This window comes from Chlamydotis macqueenii, chromosome 28, assembly GCF_036417535.1.
Source record: "Chlamydotis macqueenii isolate bChlMac1 chromosome 28, bChlMac1.mat, whole genome shotgun sequence".
NCBI lineage: Eukaryota > Metazoa > Chordata > Aves > Otidiformes > Otididae > Chlamydotis > Chlamydotis macqueenii.
In genome coordinates, this window is record NC_141583.1 from 3,207,590 (window position 1) to 3,225,120 (window position 17,531).

The 17,531-nt window shown below is 47.6% G+C and overlaps 1 protein-coding gene across 1 annotated transcript; it reads right to left on the minus strand.

Annotated features, from left to right (window-relative positions):
- Positions 1 to 16,061: 16,061 nt before the first annotated feature.
- LOC147597369 (uncharacterized) lies at positions 16,062 to 17,531 on the minus strand. Its single transcript, XM_086768127.1, has 2 exons — positions 17,435 to 17,531; positions 16,062 to 17,011 (listed from the first exon to the last, which is right to left on the minus strand). Exons 1-2 carry the CDS (start codon positions 17,529 to 17,531, stop codon positions 16,062 to 16,064), a joined length of 1,047 nt encoding a protein of 348 aa, XP_086624253.1.

Sequence of the window (17,531 nt, forward strand, 5' to 3'; positions counted from 1 at the left end):
GGGTTAGGCGTTAGGGTTTAGGTTTAACGTTAGGGTTTAGTGTTAGGGTTATGGTTAGGGTTGTGGTAATTACAGTTAGAGTTACGGTTAGGGGTTAGGATTAGGGTTAGGGGTTAGGGTTAGGGTTAGTGGTTAGGGGTTAGGGTTAGGGTTAGGGTTAGGGCCAGGGTTAGGGTTAGGTCCATTACGGTTACGGTTAGGGTTAAGGTTAAGGTCAGGGTTAGGGTTAGGGTAAGTGTTAGGGTTAGGGTTAGGGTCATTAGGGTTAGGATTCGGTTTAGGGTTAGAGTTAGGGTTAGGGTTAGGGTTACGGTGGGTTAGGGTTAGGGTTAGGGTTAGGGTTAGGGTTAGTGGTTAGGATTAGGGTCAGGGTTAGGGTTAGGGTTGGGTTTAGGGTTAGGGTTAGGATTAGGGGTTAGGTTTCGGGTTAGGGTTAGGGTTAGGTTTCGGGGTTAGGGTTAGGTTTAGGGTTAGGGTCAGTGTTAGCGATAGGCTAGGGTTAGGGATACGGTTATTAGGGTTAGGGTCATTAGGATTAGTGTTAGGGTTGGGTTAGGGTCATTAGGGTTAGGGTTATCTTTAGGGTTAGTCTTAGGTTTACGTCATTAGGGTTAGGGTTAGGTACAATTAGGGTTAGGGTTAAGGTTAAGGTCAGTGTTAAGGTTAGGGTAAGTGTTAGGGTTAGGGTCATTAGGGTTAGGATTATTTTTAGGGTTAGGGTTAGACTTTGGTTAAGTTTAGGGTTAGGGTTAGGGTTAGGGTGCCATTAGGGTTAGGGTTAGGGTCATTAGGCTTAGGGTCATGGTTAAGTTTAGTGTTAGGGTTAGGGGTTAGGGTCAGGGTTCGGGTTAAGATTAAGGTTAGGTCATGTAAGTTAGGGTTAATGTTAGGGTTAGGGTTAGGTTAGGGTCATTAGGGTTAGGGTCGTTAGGGGTAGGGTTAGGGTTAGGTTTAGGGTTGCATTAGTATTAGGGTTATTAGGGTTAGGGTGATTAGGGTTAGGGTTAGGGTCATTAGCGTTGGGGTTAGTTTTCAGGTTTAGGGTCATTACGGTTAGGGGTTAGGGTTAGGGGTAGATTTAGGGTTAGGGTTGGGGCTAGGGTTTATGTTTAGGCCTAGCAGTTAGTGTTAGGGTTAGTTTCAGGGTTAGGGTTAGGGCGTTAGTGTTAGGGTTAGGGTTAGGGTTAGGGTCATTATGGCTAGGGTCGTTAGAGGTAGGGTTAGGGTTAGGGTTAGGGTTAGGGTTGCGTTAGGGTTAGGATTATTATCGTTAGGGTGATTAGAGTTAGGGTGATTAGGGTTAGGCTTAGGGTCATTAGCGTTGGGGTTCGTTTTCAGGGTTAGGTTCATTAGGGTTAGGGTTAGGGTTAGGGACCATTAGGGTTAGGGTTAATTTTAGGGGTTAGGGTTAGGGATTAGGGTTACAGGTTACAGTTGCGGTTAGGGTTAGGGTTAGGGTTACGTGTTAGGGTTAGGGTTAGGGTTGCGTTAGGGTTAGGATTATTATTGTTAGGGTGATTAGGATTAGGGTTAGGCTTAGGGTCATTAGCGTTGTGGTTCATTTTCAGGGGTAGGTTCATTGGGGTTAGGGTTAGGGACCATTAGTGTTAGGGTTAATTTTAGGGGTTAGGGTTAGGGATTAGGGTTGCAGGTTACGGTTGGGGTTAGGGTTCAGGGGTTAGCGGCTAGGGTTAGGGTTAGGGGTTAGGGGTTAGGGTTAGGGGTAGGGGTAGGATTAGATGTAGGGTTAGGGTTAGGTTTAGGGTTAGGGCCTTAGGGTTAGGGTTCGGGTTAGGGTTAGGGTGGGTTAGGGGTAGGGTTAGTGGTTAGGATTAGGGTCAGGGTTAGGGTTAGGGTTGGGCTTAGGGTTAGGGTTAGGGTTAGGGGTTAGGGTTAGGGTTATGGTTAGGATTCGGGGTTAGGGTTAGGTTAGGGTTAGGGTTCGGGTTAGGGTTCGGGTTAGGGTTAGAGTTATGGTTAGGTTTGGGGTTAGGGTTAGGATTCGGGGTTAGGGTTAGGTTAGGGTTAGGGTTCGGGTTAGGGTTCGGGTTAGGGTTAGGGTTAGGTTTAGGGTTAGGGTTAGGGTCACTAGGGTTAGGGTTACCTTTAGGGTTAGTCTTAGGTTTAGGATCATTAGGGTTAGGGTTAGGGTTAGGTAGAATTAGGGTTAGGGTTTGGGTTAGGGTTAAGGTTAAGGTCAGCATTAGGGTTAGGGTAAGTGTTAGGGTTAGGGTTAGGGTCATTAGGGTTAGGATTATTTTTAGGGTTAGGGTTAGGGTTTGGGTTAGCGGTTAGGGGTTAGAGTTAGGGTTAGGGTCATTAGGGTTAGGGTCATGGTTAAGTTTACTGTTAGGGTTATGGGTTAGGGTCAGGTTTGGTTTAAGATTAAGTTTAGGTCATTAAAGTTAGGGTTAATGTTAGGGTTAGGGTTAGGTTAGGGTCGTTAGGGGTAGGGTTAGGGTTAGGGTTGCGTTAGGATTAGGGTTATTAGAGTTAGGGTGATTAGGGTTAGGGTTACGGTCATTAGTGTTGGGGTTAGTTTTCAGGTTTAGGGTCATTAGGGTTAGGGTTAGGGTTAGGGGTTAGGGTTAGGGTTAGGGACCATTAGGGTTAGGGTTAGGGGTTAGGCTTAGGGTTAGGGGTAGATTTAGGTTTAGGGTTGTGGCTAGGGTTTAGGTTTAGGGCTAGTGCTTAGGGTTAGGTTCAGGGTTTGGGTTAGGGCGTTAGTGTTAGGGTTAGGGTTACGTGTTAGGGTTACTGTTAGGGGTTGGGGTTGGGGTTGGGTTTGGATCAGCGTTAGGGTTAGGGTTAGGGTTACGGTTAGGGTAAGGGTAAGGTTTAGGGGTTAGTGTTAGAGGTTAGGGTCATTAGGGTTAGGGTTAGCTTAGGGTTAGGGTTAGCGCTAGGGTCAGGGTTAGGGGTAGAGTCAGGGTCAGGGTCAGCGTTAGGGTTATGGTCAGGGTCAGGGTTAGGGTCAGGTTTAGGGTCAGGGTTAGGTTTTGTGGTTAGGGTTAGGGTTCGGGTTAGGATTTAGGGTTAGGTTTAGGGTTAGCGTTTGGGGTTAGGTTTAGGGTTTGGGTTAGGGTCATTAGGTTTAGCGTCATTCGGTTTAGGGCTAGGTTTATGGTTAGGGTTAGGGTTACGGGTTACGGTTAGGGTTAGGGTTTGTGTCAGGCTTATGGTCAGATTTAGGGTCAGGATTACGGCCAGGGTCAGGGTTAGGGGTTAGGGTTAGACTTAAAATTAGGGTTTAGTGTTAGTGTTAGGGTTAGGGTTTACGGTTAGGGTTAGGGTTAGGGTTATGGTTAGGGTTAGGGGTTAGGGGTTTGGGTTAGGGGTTCGGGTTAGGGGTAGGATCATTAGGGTTAGGGTTAGGGTTGGGTTTAGGGTTGGGGTTAGGGTTGGGATTTGGGTTAGGGTTAGGCTTGGGTTTGGGGTTAAAGTGATTAGGGTTAGGGTGGTTAGGGATTAGGGTTAGGGGTTAGGGGTAGGGGTAGTTTAGGGTTAGGGATTAGGGTTATTAGGGTTAGGGTTAGGATTAGAGGTTAGGGTTATGTTTAGGGGTTAGGGTTAGGGTTAGGGTCATTAGGGTTAGGGTTACCATTAGGGTTAGGGTTAGGCTTAGTCTTAGGTTTAGGGTCATTATGGTTCGGTTTAGTGTTAGCGTTAGTGTTAGGTTTAGGGGTTAGGATTAGGGTTAGGGTTAGGGTTTAGGGTTAGGGTTAGGGTTTGGGTTAGGGTTAAGGTCAGGGTTAGGGTTAGGGTAAGGTTTAGTGTTAGGGTTACGGTTAGGGTTAGCGTTAGGGTGTGGTTCAGGGTTTGGGGTTAGGGTTAGGGTTTAGGGTTAGGGTTTAGGTTTAGGTTTAGGGTTTAGGGTTAGGGTGTAGGGTGAGGGGTTAGGGTTATGGTTAGGGTTAGGCTCATTAGGGTTAGGGTTAGGGTTAGCGTTAGTGTTAGGGACCATTATCGTTAGGCTTTGGGCTAGGGGTTAGGGTTACAGTTAGGGGTTACAGTTAGGGTTAGGGTTAGGGCCGTTAGGGTTAGGGTTAGGGTTACGGGTTATGGTTGGGATTGGGGGTTAGGGGTTAGGAGTTAGAGGTTAGGGTTAGGGTTAGGGTTAGGGCCATTAGGGTTAGGGTTAGGGTTACGGGTTACGGTTGGGATTGGGGGTTAGGGGTTAGAGGTAGGGTTAGATTTAGGGTTACGGGTTAGGGTTAGGGGTATAGGGTTAGGTGTTTGGGGTTAAGGTTAGGTGTTAGGGTTACGGTCATTAGGGTTCGGGTGATTAGGGTTAGGGTTATGGTGTGGTTCATTGCTTGGTGTTAGCATTAGGGTTATGGTTACGATGATTAGGGTTAGGGTCATTAGTGTTGGGGTTAGTTTTCGGGGTTAGGGTCGTTAGGGTTAGGGTTAGAGTTTAGGGTTAGGGTTAGGGTTAGTATGTAGGGTTAGCATCAGGGTCATTAGGGTTAGGGTCAGGGTCATTAGGGTTAGGGATAGTATTATGGGTTAAGGTTATGTTTGAAGGTGCAAGCAGGGACTGCGAGAATGAAGAACTGCCCATTGTACTGGAAAAGCAGGTTCGGGATCATCTAAGGAACCTGAAGGTGCACAAGTCCATGGGTCCTGATGAGATCCATCCGCGGGTCCTGAGGGAACTGGCGGATGAAGTTGCCAAGCCACTGGCTATCGTATTTGAGAAGTCGTGGCGGTCTGGTGAGGTCCCCGATGACTGGAAGAGAGGGAACATAACCCCAGTTTTTAAAAAGGGAATAAGGAAGACCCGGGTAACTCCAGGCCGGTCAGCCTCACCTCTGTGCCTGGCAAGGTCATGGAGCAGATTCTCCTGGAAACCATGCTAAGGCACATGGAGAGCAAGGAGGTGGTTAGTGACTGCCAACATGGCTTCACCAAGGGCAGATCGTGCCTGACCAATTTGGTGGCCTTCTATGATGGGGTGACGGCATCAGTGGACAAGGGACGAGCAACTGACATCATCTACCTGGACTTGTGCAAAGCTTTTGACACTGTCCCGCACGACATCCTTCTCTCTAAACTGGAGAGACATGGGTTTGATGGACGGACCACTTGGTGGATAAGGAGTTGGCTGGATGGCCGCACTCAGAGAGTGGTGGTCAACGGCTCAATGTCCAACTGGAGACCGGTCACGAGTGGCGTCCCTCAGGGGTCCGTGCTGGGCCCGGCCCTGTTCAACATCTTTGTCGGTGACATGGACAGTGGGATAGAGTGCACCCTCAGCAAGTTGGCCGACGACACCAAGTTGTGTGGTGCCGTCGACACGCTGGAAGGGAGGGATGCCATCCAAAGGGACCTTGACAGGCTGGAGAGGTGGGCCCGTGCCAACCGCATGAAGTTCAACCAGGCCAAGTGCAAGGTCCTGCACCTGGGTCATGGCAATCCCAGGCACAAATCCAGGCTGGGCGGGGAATGGATTGAGAGCAGCCCTGAGGAGAAGGACTTGGGAGTGCTGGTGGATGAGAAGCTTAACATGAGCAGGCAATGAGCAGGCAATGCGCCCTTGCGGCCCAGAAGGCCAACCGCATCCTGGGCTGCATCAAGAGAAGTGTGGCCAGCAGGTCGAGGGAGGTGATTCTCCCCCTCTACTCTGCCCTGGTGAGACCCCACCTGGAGTACTGTGTCCAGCTCTGGAGCCCCCAGCACAAGAAGGACATGGACCAGTTGGAGAAGGTCCAGAGGAAGCCACGAAGATGATAAAAGGGCTGGAGCACCTCTCTTATGAGGACAGGCTGAGAGAGTTGGGGCTGTTCAGCCTGCAGAAGAGGAGGCTCCGGGGAGACCTGATAGCGGTCTTCCAGTACCTCACGGGGGCCTACAAGAAAGATGGGGATAGGCTGTTTAGTAGGGCCTGTTGCGATAGGACGAGGAGTAATGGTTTTAAAATAGAGGGGGGTAGATTTAGATTAGAAATTAGGAAAAATTTTTTTACGATGCGAGTTATAGAACACTGGAACAGGTTGCCCAGAAAGGTGGTGGAGGCCCCATCTCTGGAAACGTTCAAGGCCAGGCTGGATGAAGCTCTGAGCAACCTGACCTAGTCAGGGATGTCCCTGCTCCTTGCAGGGGGGTTGGACTAGATGACCTTTGAAGGTCCCTTCCAACCCTAACCATTCTATGAGTCTATGATTCTATGTTTAGGGGTTAGGGTTAGGGTTACCTTTAGGGTTAGAGTTAGGGTTAGGCTTAGCGTTAGGGTCATTTGGGTTAGCGGTTAGGTTTAGGGTTATGATTAGGGTCACGGTTAGAATTAGGGTTTAGGTTTAGGGTTAGGGTTAGGTTTGGATTAGGGTTAAGGTTAGGGTTAGAGTTTAGGATTAGTGTTAGGGTTTAGGGTTAGGGTCATTATGGTTAGGGTTAGGGTTAGGTTTAGGGTTAGGGTTAGGGTCATTAGGGTTAGGATTAGGGTTAGTGTTAGGGTTGGGTTAGGGTTATGGTCAGTAGTGTTCGGGTGATTAGGGTTAGGGTTAGGGTCATTAGCGTTGGGGTTATCTTTCGGGCTTAGGGTCATTAGGGTTAGGGTTAGGGTGTGGTTCAGGGTTTGGGGTTATAGTGAGGTGTCGTAGTTCAGCCCCGATTGGACCAGACTACGCAGTCTCTCTCTCACTCCCCCCACACTCCGAGAGAACAGGGAGAGAAAATATAAGGAAAAACGGCTCGAGGTTTGAGATAAGGACAGGGAGAAATCCTTAAAGTTACCGTCACGGGCAAAACAGACTCGACTTGGGGAAAACTATTCATTTATTACTACAAACAGCAGGATGAGACAGAGAACAAGATAACCTCCCCCCACCCCTCCCTCTTCCCAAGCTTAACATTATCTCTACTACCTTCCCCTCCCGAGCGGCACAGGGGGGAAGAGGGAATGGGGGTTGCAGTCAGTTCATCATATGTTGCTTTACGCCTCTGCTTCCTCGTTGGGGAAAGAACTCCTCACATTCCTCCCCTGCTCCATCGTGGGGTCCCTCCCACGGGCCACAGTCCTTTGTGGAACTGCTCTGCCGTGGGTCATCTCTTCCACGGGGTGCAGTCCCTCTAGAACAGCTGTCCCAGCGGGCCCTCCACGGGCCACAGCTGCCTTCAGGCATCCACCTCCCCCGGTACGGGGTCCTTCATGGGCTCCAAGTGGATCTCTGCTCCTCTGTGGACCTCCATGGGCTGCAGGGGGACAACCTGCTCCACCATGGTTGTCACCACAGGCTGCAGGGGAATCTTGGCCAGAAGCCGCATTACTCCTCCCCCTCCTCCTTCACTGACCTTGGCGTCTGCAGCCGTTCCTCACAACAGGCTGGTAGATGTCTCTCAGGATCTTTTTTACATCTTACTCACTTCTCATCTCCTCTCCACTTCTTGCAGCCGGGCTGGACCGAGTCGGGCCCAGTCAGCGGCTTGGCGAGAGGCCAGAGGGTGAGGCCTGCAAGGCCCATGAGGCCTGCGCCTCCCCCTCTGCACCTCTGCCCCCGCTCAGCTTCTTCACATCTTCTCTTCTCTCTCTTTTTTTTTTTCTGTTTTCCCCTATTTAAATACGTTATCGCAGAGGCGTTATCATGGGACATTCTGCTACCAATTGGCTTGGCCTTGGCCAGCAGTGGGTCCGCCCTAGGCCTGGCCAAGTCCCCTGAACAAAGGGGAGCGACTTCTAGCAGTTTCCTACAGAAGCTACCACCTTAGGCCCCCCCCCTCACTAACAAAACCACGACATGAGGGTTATGGTTAGGGTTTAGGATTTAGGGTTAGCGTTAGGGTTAGGGTTAGGGGTTGGGGTTAGGGTTAGTGTTAAGGTCATTAGGGTTAGGGTTAGTGTTAAGGTCATTAGGTGTAGGGTTAGGGTTAGGGGTTAGTTTTATGGTTAGGGTTAGAGTTAGGGTCATTCGGGTTAGGGTTGGGTTATGGTTAGGTTTTAGGGTTAGGGTTAGGGTTATGGGTCTTTAGCGTCGGGGTTAGTTTTTGGGTTAGGGTCATTAAGTTTAGGGTTAGGGGTTAGGGTTAGGGTTAGGGTTTCGTGTTAGGGGTTAGGGTTAGGTTTAGGGGTTATGGTTAGGTTTTAGTGTTAGGGGTTATGGGTTAGGGTTAGGGTTAGGGTGTGGTTCAGGGGTTAGGGTTAGGGGTTAGGGGTTAGGGTTAGTGTTTAGTGTGTAGGGTTTAGGGCTAGGCTTTAGGTTTAGGTTTAGGGTTTAGGGTGAGGGGTTAGGGTTATGGTTTAGGGTTAATGTTAGGGTCCATAGGGTTAGGCTTAACATTAGGGTTAGGGTTGGTTGGACTGATCTCACCCGATATGTCCTCGGAGATAAAAGTGTTCGTTGGAGGTGGTTGCCGGAGTGATGACGCTCCTGCACTGAAAGATGATACCAGCACAGGCTTCACTTGCGTATCCCCCATATCTGTCGCCCGCTCCTTCTTTCCCTCAAACGGTGGCAACAGTGGATACAGAGACGTGCTGACTGGTTTAGGTGATGAAGAATGAGAGCCAGAGACTGAGTTGTATCCCGTCTCTTCTGCTGTTGTCAGCGGAAGTTTTACCAGGTTGTCGGCTTTTTCCAAGGGCTGGTCCCCAAGCTCTGGAGCTGCTACTGCAGATTTTTTGGCTGCACAAACCCTTGCGGAGACTCCATTTTCTCCAGCTACACAGGCAGGAACAACAGCTGGAATAGTTGGTTCTGTGAATAGCATACTTGTTGCAGAAGAAGTTTCTTTTGAATCATCCAGAGTTAACGCGGCAAAAGCAGAAGCTGCTGCCAAATGTTCTGCCTTCATAGTTTTTAAAGTTTCTATGATTAACTTCCACATAGCAGAAAGCTTACTCGCCTCCTTGGATCCCTTACATACTTCTTCCCACAGCTCTGCCCCTATCTTTTCCCATGTTGGGATTTCAAAAGCAGCATCAACTGTGAGGATCAAGTCCTTTTTCTTTGACCAAAACAGCAAAGCTTCTAGGAAGGCTGAGTCATATCTTAAGTCTCTCTTAGAGAGCATATGTTGGAGGAGCTTAACCACTGCTGATTCCTCTTTGGTCAGCGTGGACCCCATCTCCTCCCCGGCCGCTCGCCTGGCCAAGACGAGATTCCCACTGTACCTTTTTGCGCTTTAGCATCTTCCGAATGCCGGGGCAGCACTCAACTTCGGCCGGCTTCCATCCCCTCACTCCGTCGGTTTTCTGTCGTGAAATTCAACACCGATCCGAGGGTCCCCGAACCCTTTCTCCAAGGGTCCCTGTTCGGGCGCCACTTGTTGACGCGGAAGTAACGGACACTGCTGACGACCAATATGATCAAGCAAATGCCACTTTATTGCCTAGATAGCTCAGATTATATAGACATAGCAAGTCATTCATTGATTGGTTAGTATGTGCTGTCCGTACTCCTAAAGTCCTAATTTGATTGGTTAAAGCTGTATACTGGATATAGTCACGTATTTCTTACTTTGTCTATTGTACCGTTGCTTCTCAGCATGTATACTCGCTTTGTCCATTGTGCTCAGGTCCTGTTCACTTCGATACATTCGCCCATATTCCCATCCGCATAGCTCACTTCGCTACATTCGCGTACATTGATACACTTGCTCATATTCCCATCTACTACATGGAGGGCCTACTGCCTGCAGAGGCCTCTGAAACAGTCCCATTGTGTCTGGATTGTTCACTACGTGTCCATTGCTTTCCAAATATCCCACAGTTCCTTGTGCTGTCAGCGTTCCTCTTTCTTTCCACGTGGCTCCATGGGCATGTACTGCTCCAAAAGCACACTTTAAATCAGTCCAGATATTCACTTTTTCTCTTCTGTCCATTTTCAGGCTTTTATGAGGGCTAGTTATCAATTCCGCCTTTTGTGCTGAGGTGTTCACTGAGAGCGGCTTTGCATCAATAACAGAGTTTGTGTTGTTGTTGCATATCCAGCCAATCTTCTTCCATTTCTCACGAACCTGCTTCCATCAGTGCATATCTTGAATTCTGGGTCAGGTATGTTCACTCTTCTGTTACTTCTGCTGGAATAAACTTGTTTGATGGTCTGTAGGCAGTCATGACTTAGAACTTCTTCTATTGAATTTAAAAAGATGGCAGGATTTATTGTTGTAGTTGTTTTCAATTTGACATCATCTTGTTCCAACAGGACAATGTGATGTTTGAGCATCCTGCTTGGCGATAACCAGTGTCCTTCTTTCTGTTCCAGAACAGAAAGCACCGTATGCGGTACATAAACTGTTCTTGGCTGTCCAGTTGTCAGCTTACGAGCTTCTTAAATCAGGAGGACAGTTGCTGCTACAGCTCGTAGACAACCTGGTCATCCTTGGCTAACATTGTCCAATTGTTTGGAGAAATAACCAACCAGTCTTCTTCATTCTCCATTTTTCTGAGAAAGGATTCTTCTGAGAGCTGAGTGCTGTCTTTCACGAACAAACAGTTCAAAGGGTTTGGTTAAATTGGGCAACCCTAGAGCAGGAGTGGATGTCAGAGCTGCCTTCACATTCTGGAATGCCTTTCGAGTTCCAGGTCCCACACAAGGGGTCCCTCCTTCGATTCCTTTAATCCACAGGTGACACCAGCCAGCCATTCCCAGAAATGTTCGCAGCTCCTTAGCTCCTTTTGGCTCCGGCATTTGGCAAATCGCCTCTTTTCTCTCATTTCCAAGTCGTCTTTGTTCCTGTGTGATTTCAAATCCCAAATGCATGACAGTCTCTTTTCCAATCTGTGCTTTCGTCTTGGAAACTCTGTTATCACTTTGGCCCAAGAAATTTAGCAGGTTAGTAGTCAAGTTGAAATATTCTTCTCTGGTTTCTGTGGCTACTAAAATGTCATCTACATATTGCAACACCAGTCTTTCAGGATAAATTATTTTGCATGTTTCTAATTCCTTAGCCAATTGATTTCCAAGGATCGTTGGGCTATTTTTAAATCCTTGAGGTAGCACTGCCCAGGTGAGCTGAGTCTTCTGCCCAGTTGTGGGATTTTCCAGTTCAAAGGCAAAATACGCCTGACTATTTTTGTCAAGGGGAATACAGAAAAAGGCATCCTTCAAGTCCAATACTGTGAACCACTTGTGATTTTCTTTTAAAGCTGTCAACAAGGTATATGGGTTTGCCACTAAGGGGTGAATATCTTGGACTATTAAATTTATTGCTATTAAAATCTTGTTCTAACCTATATTCCTCACTTTTTGGCTTTTTTCACGGGTAAAATGGGAGTATTGAATTCTGGTTCACATTTGACTAATAGTCGATATTTTTTTTAAATTTCAATTATTTTCTCAAGGCCTCTTCTAGCTTCTAATTTTAAAGGGTACTGGTTTTGTCTTACCGGTTTGGTGCTTTCCATTAGAAAAATCTTTACCAGTTCTGCTGCTTTTGAATGTCCGGGAAGTTCGGCAGCCCACACCAAAGGGTTACTGCATTGTCCACTTCTTGAGGGATTTCATATGGCTCTGAAGTTGTCTGTAACACAAAAATTCTTGACTCTGTGGCTTTTGATTAGGGTATATTTAATTGCATTTCACAGTTTTAAAAATTAACTTTTGCTTGCAATTTGCTCAATAAATCTCTCCCCAGTAACGCAACAGGACACTCTGGTATATATAAAAATTTGCCAGTTCCCATTGCTTACCCAGCTTAAAGTTAAGGATTGAAAGAAAAATTTCTGTTCAGCTTTCCCTGTGGCACCAATTTTGTCTACGTGCTTTTTACTCAATTTTCTTCTACCAGTACTTAAAACTGAATAGCTCCAGTATCAAAATAGAAAATCCATGGTTTGGGTCCCCAGCTGGATTGTAACCAGGGGTTCTGCTGGGGAATTCTCCCCCAGTCCTCTTTGCACCTCTGACACAGGCATCTGCTGTGCTGCCAGTTTTTTGTTTCTTTTTCAGAATAAGGACATTCATTTTTCCAGTGCCACCATTCTTCACACTTTGCACACTGATTTTCCCAATCTCTCTCCTATTGCGGTTATTTTATCCATTCCTCTACCACACCCCGACCTCATCCCCGGTTTGTTCCCCTACCGCTTGTCGAAGTGCGGGGCAGGGCTCAAGCCGCTCCTTGGTCTGTCTGGTCTTGTCAGCTTCCAGTTCTCCCTGCAATAGGACTGAATCCCTCATCATCCAACTGCCCCGCTCTACAGCTCCCACCGGGGGTTCGGTGTTCTGCCCCCTTTTTCTACTGTTTCATTTGTTAAACCTACATCAACACTTAGAGACAACACATGAATTTAACACATGAATTTAACACATGAATTTAACACATGAATTTAACACATGAATTCTATGTCTTCCTCTTCAGTTCCACAATTTAAACACCACTTTTTATGCTACAAGCCAAACAAGATCTTTTCAACCTTTTTTCTTTTTTTTTTTTTTTTTTTTCCTCTAATGCCAAAGCCATCAGATCCTTGGGGACATATCCGCAATCTTTCTGCCACTCGGGGTGATTTCTCAAAGCAAAGAACAAATCAACATAGGGGACCACATCTCACTTTCTTTCCCTTCTACAAGATAACATCAACTGTAAAATATTGTATCAATTTTTCCTAGTCATTGGGTCTCCCCTTATATCCTCCCACTGTTTAAGAACACATCCCACTAGAGACTTCATTAATGTTTCCCCTCCCATTGAGGTAGACATAGAAGTTATGTGTTTTCCCGTATTTTACAAAAGAGTTTTTGGTACCATAAAGACAATAATACTGTTCTACAGACAAAATCAATCCCATCACCAAGAAAAGTTTAAAACCCCAAATGCAATACTGTATATTATTCAAGTCCCGTACACCACAACACATGCATACAGACTTAAAAAAAAACAAAACAAAAAAAACGCACTGAAGCAACAATTACCAGCTTGTAAATCACTCCTAAAACACGCTGGGGCCCCTTTCCAAGCTGCGTACAAACCTTACCAATACTTCCCATACTCTTACTCTTAAACAATTTAGACTAAATGCCAAATACCAGATAAATGCAAATGACAATTGTCCCAAATACAAAAACCAAACCAATGCAAATGACAATTGTCCCTGCAGGCTTCTCTTGCCAGCTAACCTACCCCGCACGCACCGGAGCCCCGCTCCGGGGAAAGCAGGGCATCACATGGATACCGTCAAGCCAAGCCTTCAATTTAATGCTGCGCAACACAGGGTTAAATACCCGTACACCCGCTATGCACGCGAATGCACCCGCCCCCCTGCACCCATAGACCCATCCATGCCCGCCACGCACCTACCCCTACACTCATGGACTTATCCGTGCCCACCACGTACAGGGACACACCTAACCCCTGCACTGATGCATTCATCCGCGTCCAGTGCGTGAGTCGCCACGGACCGCCCCTCCAGCGTACGTGCATCCCTTCTAACGTTACCCCACAGTCCCAAATACGCAAATGTCCAACCCAGCAATAGCTTTCGCTTATGACTTACGGGCAGACGCCTAGGCTTCCAGAACAGACGGGTACCCTCTGAGCGCCAGCTCTGCGAAGCTTTCGCCGCGCCTTACGGGCAGGCTATCCAGAGCAGACAGATTTCAAAGAAGAAGTGCCTTACCCTTTTCTCCAGGGAACGTTGCGAGGAGCTTTGTGAGTCGAGAGCGATGGGTCTTCCTAAGAATCCCTCGGTGCCGGCTGGAGTTTGATCAACACTCGATCTCGTTCAGTCTCACTCGCAAGGTCCCATCTGGGTCGCCAAAACTGTTACCGAAATCCGGAATAAAACTCCTTAACAGCAACGAGAAGTTAAGAAGCAGGCACTTCTTTATTGCAGCGCTGGGCGCACGGGGGATCGCTCCACCTAGCGTGCGCACCCATTTGATCAACAGCACGGGTTAAATACACATTAATTATACATATTCATTAAATTCCAAGAAATAATATGCATAAACATAAATTTTCTGAGAAACCATTACATCATTTCCCCACCCACTCGCGCATGCCCAGTCTTTTGAGTCGAGGGTCTTTTGGTGGTCTTGGTGGTCGTCAAAACGCCCCCTCCTCGAATTTGCTGGTCAAACTCCTCCTTGAAATCTCCATCTCTGGTCTTGAGAACAGGTTGCGATGCTCCTTGATTTTCCTGGCTCCAAAGTGATGGCTCAGCACCTATTTCTGCAGGTGGTGTTTGGGGGTGTTTGGGACTTACTATTGTATTAAAGATATGCTAGGCTAGCTTCTAACAAATGCGTATTATAAGATCTCTAGGGTCCCACTCCCTTTAGGAACAAACGAATTTTATGAAGATTTAACCTAGACTACAGTTCTACAGTTAGCAAGAATCACCTCATAAATTTTCAACATTTATGTCATGTAACACGGCTACCCGGCATAGTGTTTCTCCTTCACGTCGCAGATTCCATGCGGGCGGCCCGCAGGGCTGCACCCATGCTGGAAGCGAGCCGGGTGGCGGACAGGCGGAGGGTGGGGTAGGAGCTTTCTCGCAAGTGCCACGTTAACTTTGTGTCTGTAATCTTAGGTGCAATGAGGAAGGATGGCCACAAGGTCCGAGTCTGGAATTGCTCACCGCGCAGGTGAGCAGCAGATGGCGGTTTGTCTGAGCTGGGACATGTCGTCAGTAACATCTATGTTCTCCAAGGTGACGCGGACTCACACCTGTTTCTGAAGGTTCACGCTGGCTTTATCTTACGCAGGTGACGAAGAGGGACCCGGCAACCGAAGGAATAATTCATCGGAGCCACCACAGGGTTTTTTTGTTGAGGATGCAGTCGGACCCCCGGCCCTGTGAAAGCTAAGCGGAGGAACGGGTGTCGGAGAGGAGTGCAGGGTGGGAGGAGAAGAGGTTAGCAATGACAGAAAGGGGTTTTGGAGAATATAGTAGGGTAGAGGGGGTGTTTGAGGAGAGACTGCACTGGGGAGGTAAAAATGAGGCTACTTATTCCTCAGGATAATACTTGCCTGGGCAGGGCAGTTCCAGCCCGTGTCTGTTGTTTTGTCCCTCGTGTGGTTTGTCTTTTGTGTATTTGACCTTCCTTGGGCGTCAATGCATTTTTATTTTTGCTTAAGGAGCATAGCGGGAGCCATCCCGAGGGTCTTTGACGCCGGTACTTGCCGGCACGGTCCCGATCGGGCCCTTCTTTTACGGTGTCGCAAGCTTCGGGCGCCGGTCGTTCTCGCGTCTCGGAAGATTAGGGACGGTCCTCTTTGATGGCGTCATTCTTGGCAGCGGCTCTGCTCTCTAGCCGTCGATTCTTCAGAGCGGGATTGCTTCCTTGCTTCCTGATGTTTTTAGGTCTAGAATCCAGGCTTGTCGCACAACTGTATTCTCTGCTTGTAGAGTAAGGTCCGGTCCCTGGCCCTGACGTTCTACTCTGGCGGTGCTGGAGAGCGTCCTCTCGTAGCCATCTCGGTCTCGCCGGTCATCTTCCTCTCCGAGGAATTTTTCCATCCAGATGTCGTTTTTCCATCTGGGTGTCATCTTTCCAGCTGTGATACTTCTCTTGATTCAGCCTTGTAGTTTACAGCGTGCTGTGTGTTGTCAGTCTGAGGATGTGGGTGTTTGGCTCGGATCTGCCCTGCCTGGAGCTGTAGAGTGGAGAGTAAGGTCTCCAATGAACATAGCGATACGCCTTGAGGATTGAGGCAAAGGTTGTGCGGTAAAGTGTGTTGACGCGGAAGTAACGGACACTGCTGACGACCAATATGATCAAGCAAATGCCACTTTATTGTTGATACATCCCGGTTAATATAGCCCTTCTAATTCCGTATCATGCGCAAGCTCTCTACTAATTGGTTAACTATATCATGCACGCGCTCCTAGCTAAAGTATGATTCGTTAAGTCTCTATGTTCACGCGCACGGCTCTCTCCACCTGCACCCTGCTTCACGTTCAGCCCCCAGTCGCGTATGCCAGCTGTTTTCCTTCTTCTCAAGGTTGCTTCGTTTACTTTCTCACAGGGAGCTTCATTACTTTCTCACAGACGGCCTCATTATTTTCTCACAGGTGGCTTCAGTATTTTTCTTACAGGCAGCTTCAGTACTTTCTCACAAGCGGCCTTATCGATGTCCTTGAGGCCTGCTACTCAAAAACACAACAATTCCATTCAGTCTGGATTGTTCACTAAGTGCCCCTGGCTCTCCAGGTATCCAACAAATCCCCCTTTTTGTTTTTGAACAATCCAGACCCCAGTCATCATACGTTCCATAACTTTCACAAAGCATTTTAAAATACACCCCAATATCATTAGTGCCAACAGCAAAGCCACTAATATTACCAGCCCATGTACTATCAAATCTTTTAGCCAGCCTGTGACTCCCAAAGATTTCAGCCAGTCCGAAAGTCCATTTTCCACTTGTATTGCGTGCATGTTCCGGCGTAACTCTGCCAACTGATAGTGTATTGATTTAGAGTGATCAGAAATATTCATGCAACACATACCTTCAAAATCTTCACATCCATGTCCATGCGCTAATAACAAAAAATCAACGGCTGCCCGATTCTGCAAAATAGCATGACGCATACTATCCATGTCTTCTAACAATCCCGATAACATGCTAGAGGTTAAATTCATTTGCTTTTGTGCCCAACAAGCTAATCTATTTAAGCTAGCTAAAGCTTTTGCAGATGCCGCCCAAGGAACAAATATAGATAATGCTATACGCTCAGCTGTCCCCAACAGGGTTAAATTGCCGTCACAGTTGGGAGCTAATACTTTTAGTGATCTCCTTGCTCGAGTACGATTTCGCAATACTTTCATAGATGGAGCAAACATTATCAGTTTTCCAAAATAACACGGTCCTCCTATAGCCCCTTTTGGCACTCCCGACCAGGCCCGATCCCCACAAATTAAGAAGTATCCCGGGGGTATGGCCTTGGCCGTGTCATTCACCCAAAGAGGCATCTTTGAACCTTTGATTTCTGCTCCCACTGCTCCATTACAATAATCTCCTGAGCTGTTTTGATAAGTATACACAGGTTTTCCTTGGGTGTCAGTCATTTTACTAGTTACATCAGTCCATTGGTTCCTGTTCCATGCTGTATTTACCCCCTTTTCTGTAAAAAGGGGACCTCCCAGCATAAAACAAGACCCTGAACCATTTAAGGATCCCATTAGATCTAACTCTTGTGGATCCCAAGGCAAACTGTGATTTAAATGCCTAATCACCAGTGCTGCAGCTATTCCAATTTGATTGCTATTCCCAGAACAACACACCGGTCTCTGTGCAGGGCGGAGGCTGGCGCACTCCATCTTTGCGTGGCATGTTTGATTCAACACAGTCTCATTCAAAACAGTGTGATTATTGACCCATCCTTTCCAGTCATCCGGATTCCAATAGGGAGTACCAATCAGACACGTACGAAAAGGATCAGCAGGAGTAGCCATTGACACACAAAACGATGATTGGTTTGTAATGTTGGCAAATGTCAGCCACACGTTTGGTCTGGGGTCAATACGATGTAAGTCTGCAGTCTCACCGACACACCCAGTTACCAGCATCAGGAGGATGATGATGATGCATCCTGCTGTCCCAGGTCTTCCTTCCAAGGTTTCACCCATCGACTTGGAACCCAT

Coding starts and splice junctions, on each gene's coding strand:
- LOC147597369 (XM_086768127.1), bottom strand. CDS start 17,531: ATGGGTTCCAAGTCGATGGGTGAAACCTTGGAAGGAAGACCTGGGACA. Junction 17,012..17,434: donor GCTGGTAACTGGGTGTGTCG/GTGAGACTGCAG, acceptor CCCTTTTTACAG/AAAAGGGGGTAAATACAGCA.